Source organism: Echinops telfairi, unplaced genomic scaffold, assembly GCF_000313985.2.
Source record: "Echinops telfairi isolate 266 unplaced genomic scaffold, ASM31398v2 ScPeMD7_3533;HRSCAF=4204_0, whole genome shotgun sequence".
Classification (NCBI taxonomy): domain Eukaryota; kingdom Metazoa; phylum Chordata; class Mammalia; order Afrosoricida; family Tenrecidae; genus Echinops; species Echinops telfairi.
The window spans coordinates 39,672,568-39,679,900 of record NW_022107431.1 but is presented as its reverse complement, the minus strand read 5'-3'; the positions used below and the strand labels follow the sequence as shown (position 1 = coordinate 39,679,900).

The window sequence follows — 7,333 nt, the reverse complement described above, 5'->3', positions numbered from 1 at the left end:
TGTACAAATGTGCTTTACACAATTGATGTATGTATGGATTGTGATAAGAGTTGTATGAGCCCCCAATAAAATGATTTTTTAAAAATTCACTAAAAAAAAGCCTTAAAAAAACCATTTACTGTATATACTCGTGTATAAGCTGAGTTTTCCAGCAACCCCCCCCCCAGGGTTTCTATATAAGTATTGCTTTGTTTTTTTGTTTATTTTAATCATTTTATTAGGGGCTCATACAACTCATCACAATCCATACATACATCAATTGTGTAAAGCGCATTTGTATATTCATTGCCCTCATCATTCTCAAAACATTTCCTCTCCACTTAAGCTGCTGGCATTAGATTCTCTCCAGCACATTTAAATGCAGTTTTTGTGGTAAAATTAGGTGCCTTGGCTGATATTCGGGTTGGCTTATACTCGAATATATACGGTACTTCATTTGTAACCTGAAGAGACTCTGCTGCCTGTGGCATCTCCCCTGTAGGTCTCTCCTGCAGGTCTCCACTCTAATAGATGCCTTAATGCAACCTCAACTTTCTAGTCTCTTTGTTTGTGTCCCTCTCCAAGAACAGTCTGGGCGCAACTTGACTCTGTATCTAGGGTTGCCACAGGTCAAGGCCTAGTAGTATCACCATCCACTCTCCTAACCACCCACGTCAGTCAGAGTCACTGCACCCCTGAGGGTTTCAGTGGCTGAAACTTTGGAAGCAGATCACCAGGCCTTTCTTCCCCTGCTCTCTGGGAGAGTTGGAACTGTTCAGTTAGTGGCATGCACATTAAGCATTTGCACAGTACAAGGTTATTTTGCACCTTGCACCTTTTACATGGTGAAAACGGTTAATGTGCATGCCACTACTTCAATGGTTCGAGGCCCCCAGAGGTGTGTTGCCAAAAAGGCTCAGGGACTCCAAAAGGAGCCCTGGAGGTGTAGTGGTTACGAGTAGGGCTGCAATCCACAAGGTCAGGAGTTCAAAACCACTAGTCACTCCTCAGGAGAAAGATGGGGCTTTCTATTCCGTTAAGAGTTACAGAATCAGAAACTCAGGGAGGGGTATGGTTCTAACCCATCCTTTAGGATCCCTATGAATGATGAATGGCCCATAAAAAACTTTGCTCTTTAGCCCTTGCAATGTGCTCTACAAGCACAGCTGACAGCCCCTGAGCGAGCAGCACAGTCACATGACAAAGATGCTCCCCCGACCCTGACCCCCCCACCCCACGGGCATTTCACAAGAACCGCAGCCCTGCACTGTGCAGATGGTCGCACCTGCTGCGCGGTGGAAGCTCCCCAAGGACTCGGAGGAGAGCTGCCTGGATCCAGCCCACCGGGGCAAACAACAGATGGCTTTGTCTGTTGAGCATTCTGTAACCGGAGCTTAACCACGCTTGGCTCTCTGGTGACATTCAGAGACACCCAGCTGGGGGGTGGCTTGCCTTCCCCTGGCTCGGACTTTCCCTGAAGCCCTGTTCACGGAACTCGGTGACTTGAAGCACTGATCAAATGACAGTGTCTTAGATGAGGACAGAGCTAAACCAAACCCACTGCCACCGAGTCAATTCTGACTCATAGTGACCCTATGGAGGGCTTCCCAGATTGTACATCTTTGTGAGATCAGACCGCCTTATTTTTCTCCTGCAGATCGGCTGCTGGGTTTGAACCACGAACTTTGAAGCTAGCAGCCCAGTGTCCAAGCCACAGTGCCACCAGGGCTCCCCAGGTGAGACCTGTAGTGTAGTTAGTCATTAACATGCCAGTGCCAGTGTACTTTGCCTCAGAAGGAGAACCTAAATCATTGTGTGAGTCAGGCAACTGTTTCAAAGGTTATGAGTTCCAAAGGTTATGGAGCTATCACGAGTGGCAGCCACTGTCATTCAGAAAAGGACCAAGGATATAATTTTCAGGGACTCTAAAAACCCCAAATTCACTGCCATCAAGTCGATGCCAACACACAGAACCCCGGAGGAGGGGGAGAACTGCCGGGGGTGGGGGGTGGGGGCGGGTTTGAGACCATAGCTCTTTACAGGTGTAGAAAGCCCCTCTTTCTCACAGAGGGGAGCTGGGGCTCAAACTTGCAGTCAGCAGCCCAGCCCTAACCGCTATGCCTCAGGGCTCCGATATAGAAAGAGGCTTCAAAAAGTGTATAGAAAAAGTCCATGATATTTTACTTCTATTCTTCCATGAACTTTTGAAGCCTCCTCATGAGCTGTGTGTTCTTATGCTTCTATACAAGTATGTTTTGAGAAAGGCTTTATGCGTTTCCCCATTTCAACTTTGTCAGTTTAATCAGCAGAGTTAAGACTGAAGCTAACATATTTTCTAATAATAAAATCCTTTAACTGGAAGGAAATATATCAAAATATTAAAAGTACACCTCTGGGTCAAGGTCAGAGAGGCCTTTCTTGTCTAGTTTTCTGGACATTGCAGTGATTTCTAAATGATTATGGATTTATGGAGTGCTTTTCTAATTAAAAAAAATACCAACCAGTGTTATTTCATGGAGTCATACAACAAATATGCTTTACCTGTGGGGAGAAGATAATCCTCCTTTGACTTTTCTGCTTTTACCAGTGTCATCTCTTGGCTAACTTTCCTTATGACTTCTTGGATCATGTGAAGTTCAAGGCTTTCTAGAAGTTTCTGAAGCTAGAGGAAGCATAAGTTGAGAGTCAGTCTCCATTTTCAGATTAAACTCAGGGCTTCTAAGCCAAATTCTTGCAGAAGGGCCTGCAGGTGGGTCCCATCTTCAGCTCCTTGCTGAAGGGGAACAAGGGTTTCTTAGGCTCCCAAATACCTCTGGGACAGTTCTGCAGAGACCAACATCTTTCCTTCCTGGCCCACAGCCATGTTGGCTTCCCAGGTTCCATTAGATTGTGAAGTCCTCACTACCATGAACCCAAACCAACCCCTCTGCAGACCCACAGTGGCTTTCCCAAGACGGCAACTCTTTATGGGGCAGACAGCCTCATCTTTCTCCCATGGAGCAGATGGTGGGTTTGAAAGACCAACCTTGTGGTTGGTAGCCCGATACTTATTCCATAGCACTACCAATGCTCCTTTACAGCTCCATCAAAACTCCCAACCCAACCAATTGCCATCAAGTCCATTCCAGGGTTGTAAACACCTATGGGAGTTGAAAGCCTCCTCCTTCTCCCTTGGAGCAGCTGGTAGAACTGAACTGCTGAACTTGAGGTTGGCAGCCCACTCACCATCCGACCAGGGCTCCTTTCCAAAAACCAAACTCACTGCCATCGAGTTAATGCTAACTGATCGCAACCTTATAGGACAAGGTTGAACTGCCCCTGTGGGCTTCTGACACTGTAACTATTCACAGGGATAGAAAGCAGATGGTGGTTTCAAACTGCTGCCCTTGTAGTTAGGGGTCCAGTGCTTAACCACTACACCACCAGGGCCCCAAAGGCTCTTTTAGGAAGAGGTTATTTGCCTGGAATCCCAGCAAGGTGCAGTTCATGAATGCCCTCAGCTGCTAACAAAAGCATTTGACATCCAAATTCACCCAGAGATATCTCAGAAAACCCAGCCCAGGAAAATCCTCCAGAGCACAAGTCTGCTCTGACACAAATGGAACCTCTGGGTAGTTGGGATTGACTAAAGGGCAACTGTTTCTTGAATTTGCTCAATCAAAGTGTGGTAGTTACATAATCTGGGGTCAATTTGAGAGGATTACAAGTGAAGGGGTGGAGTCTGACCTGTCAATCAAGATATAATCAATGAGGCCTCTGTGTGGGCAAGGCCTTCTCCTGAGAATTCTGGGAATTGCTGTATTTTCTCCTTGGAGGTGGGAGACATTTCTCTCTGATCTCTCCCTGAGAGACACTCTACTGACAAGACACATGCACTGTGCTGATAGACCCCGTGCCCTGGGAACTGGAGAAGCCTCATGGAGACCCCTGTCAGCACTGAGATGCTTACAATACCACTGGACCCACGAGACTTCCCACCCACTGGCCTATGATCTTCCTGCATTTGGCACCATTGCATGTGTTTTGTGATTCTGAAGAGGACTTTATAGATTGACATCAGACATATGGGCTACTATCAGACTTATGGACTTGATCTGGACTGGGTGGGGTCATTTTCTCAATATTCAACTGCTCTTGTATATAAAGCTCTTTCTTATACACATATGAGTGTCCCTGGATTTGTTTCTCTAGTCTACCCGGACTAATACACAAAGTCTGAAATCCCTTTAAATACTCAGCTCCCCGGGAGCCTGTTCAAATCCTCCACTTATACTTAACTTATTAGAAAACCACCAGTTGGGTAGAAATGGCGTTTTAAATGCCATCAGGCAATTTTTCAAAACCACACTAAACATAGCTCTTGCATACCTGCTGAGTTTTTATTTCAATTTCTGAAGCTCCTTTGGGGGGTAGAATAGACTGATTCTTTATTATCAAGCCTTCAAATTCATCTTCTTTTCCCATCTGCCTGGCTATAGCTTTCATGCTGGGGTAGAGGATGTCTGTTCTATTAAAGAAGAGAGATGGAAATTAGCAAACATGTTTTTTCTCATTTAAATTCTCTATTATGCTAATTCACTTTCTGTTTCCTGCACAAACTTCCCCACCCATTCACAGCCACCCAGATCCACCTCCAAAGACAACATGGGTGCGATTTCCTTAGTCAATTCTAAATCCGGCCATTTTTCATTGAACACATATAATTTTCTGCCCTCAATCTTCAAAATATTGACATCTTCTTTCTTATTCCCTAATTACCAGAAAAAGCTGACTGTAATCATTTTTCGAAACAGGCTGTTCAGACAATGCTAACGGGGCCCTTCTCATGTTCGGTAAGGTGCAGGGTGCTTGTAAATGGTTGTTGGGTACTGGCCACGTAGCAAACAGGATGTCTCTCCTGCCAGCTAAGTCATCTCAGTCCGGGCCTGCTGTTGTCACATGTCATGGGGTTGGTTCCAACTCACAGCAGCAGAGCTACGGACCACAGAGCGAAACACCAGCCGGTCCCACGCCATCCTCGCCACTGTCAAGTCTGAGCCCGCTGTTGCAGCACCTTGTCAAGTTAGCTAGTTGAGGGTCTTCCTCATTTTCTCGGAGCCCCTCTTTTACCAAGCATGACGTCCTTTTGCTCAGGACTGTTCTCTCCAGAGGACATGTCCCAAGTCCATGAGACAAAGTCCCACCATCTCTGCTTTGAAGGAGCCTTCTGGCCAGACCTCTTCCGGGACAGACTTGTTTGTTCTTTTGGAAGTTCAGAAGAGCAAGTCCAGTAAGTACTCGTCATCCACACCCAAATTCAAAGGCATCATGTCTTCTTCGGCCTTCCTTCGTCACCGCCCAGCTTTTCCATGTGCAGGGAGTGGTGGAAAACCGGTGGCTTGGAGAGGAACACCTGAGTCATCAAAGTGACACCTTTGTTTTTCAACATTTTCAAGAAAAAATGTTGCAGCAAATTTATCCAATGCCATATCTCGTTTGGTTTCTTGATTTTTGCTTCCATGAGCATCGATTGTAGATCCAAGTAAGATAAAATCATGGACAAATCCAATCTTTTCTCCATTCATCATGATGTGTATAGCTGGTATTGGGCCCGTTTGAGGGATTTTATTTTATATTGAGGTGTAACCCATGCAGAAGGTCTTTGATCTCTAAGTGCTTCAAGTCCCCTTTGCTTTCAGCAAGCAAAGTTGTGTTATTTGCATATCGCTGGTTGTTAATGAGTCTTCCTCCAAACCTGAAGCCAAATTCTTCTTCATACGGCCCAGCCTCTTGGATTATTTGTGAAGCAAACAGGCTGACTAGGTGTGGTGAAAGGATTAGGCCCTATCTCACACCTTTCCTGATTTTAACCCTTTCGTGATCAAATTATTTTAGGTTTGGTAGATTGGGTTGGTGTACAGCTTTTCAGTAACGGAATAATTTTGTCACGTTAAAAGTTTGTTACATAAAGTGGATTTTGATAAATAGTACATGGGAGACATATGTCTCCTTGGGCTCTGGGTGTAGGATAGATGGGATTAGGCACAAGAAAAAATGGTTTGTTCTTAGCGAATTTACTTTCTGTGTAAAGTTTAGGAAACTTGAGGTAAAACATATGGGCCCCCTGCAAAGGATGCACATAACTATTGATTGGGTCTCCTTTTCGGTGCTGCATTCTCTGCCTCTTCTACAACGCTTGAGATGGAAACATTTTCTAATATGTTGGAGTTGCTTGTCATTTGACATCCTGCTTCCTCCTGGCTTGTTCTTGCCGAGAAAAGAGGGCCTTCTCATGCTTTTGATTTCCCAGCCCGCAATAAGCTGTCTAAAGCAGTCAAGCGTGGAAGAAACACCCTCTAAGCCTGGTACTTGGTGCCATCGAACATTGCTTCCATTATAAGCAATTACACATAGCATCCTCACAAGGTGAGCATGTGAATGTTAGTGGAACCCTAGCACACCAAGGTCACAAGAAAGGCCAAAAAAAAATGCATGTTGGTCAACATGCATTTTCCTTATGAGCATAATAGTAAGTGTTCAGGAATGCCCTTTCTTCTCAATGATATCCGTAGTTATCATCCACATCTTTGAATGCCTTTGCCTAGTCAGTAAAACACAGGTAAACACCTTTTCTGGTGTTCTGTGTTCAGCCAAGATCCATCTGACGTCAGCAGCAATACCCTTTGTTCCACGTCCTCTTCTGAATCTGGCTTGAATATCTGGCAGAGCCTTGGTTTGAAACTGTTCAAAGCTCCTACTGTGCTGCCAACTTAAGGGGTCACCCTGGGCCATATCTAGGGCTCTGACTGCAGCTTCTCAAGACTTAGCCCTGCAGACCTCTCTGGTGGTTCCCTGGTGCAGGCCGGTGTGTTGTATTCAGGTCTTGGCACATTGGGTTGAAGCCTGGTCTCTCTCTCCCTCTCCTGTGGAGATAGAATCAATACCCAATCTTTGGTGGGCTAGTGCCCTCCTCCTCCTGCTAACCTTTCTTTCCCTCTCCTATTTAGTTGGCTGCCTTATGTATCCCTGGATTGGGTTTCGCCCCTGCCATACTACCTGGACCTCACCCCAGGAATGTATGTATACAGTAGCTTCTCCTCTATGTCCCATTTTTTAAGCTTACCTCAGTGGACTCATGTTGTGCATGTCCTTTGGTGCTTGGCTTACTTTGCTGAGCATCATTTCCTCCAGTTCTTCCAATGTGGCAATGTGCTTCATGTGTTCATGGCTGCTCTTTTGGGATGTGTAGTGCTCCATTGTATGCATGTACCATAGTTTTTTATCCATTTGTCTGTTGATGGAAATTTGGGTTATTTCCATCTCCTTGCAATTGTGAACTGTGCCATGATGAACACTGGGGCACAGATGTCTGGCC

At 45.5% G+C, this 7,333-nt stretch overlaps 1 protein-coding gene across 1 annotated transcript in view; it reads right to left on the bottom strand.

The window, feature by feature from the left end:
- The window catches only part of LOC101656777 (coiled-coil domain-containing protein 162-like), a 61,385-nt gene that overhangs the window by 35,802 nt on the left and 18,250 nt on the right, over window positions 1–7,333 (bottom strand). Inside the window, exons 4-5 of the mRNA XM_045294731.1 lie at window positions 4,348–4,486; window positions 2,521–2,641 (exon numbers count right to left, since the gene is read on the bottom strand). Coding sequence (XP_045150666.1) covers window positions 2,521–2,641; window positions 4,348–4,486 — 260 coding nt within the window. The remainder of the gene's footprint in view (window positions 1–2,520; window positions 2,642–4,347; window positions 4,487–7,333) is intronic.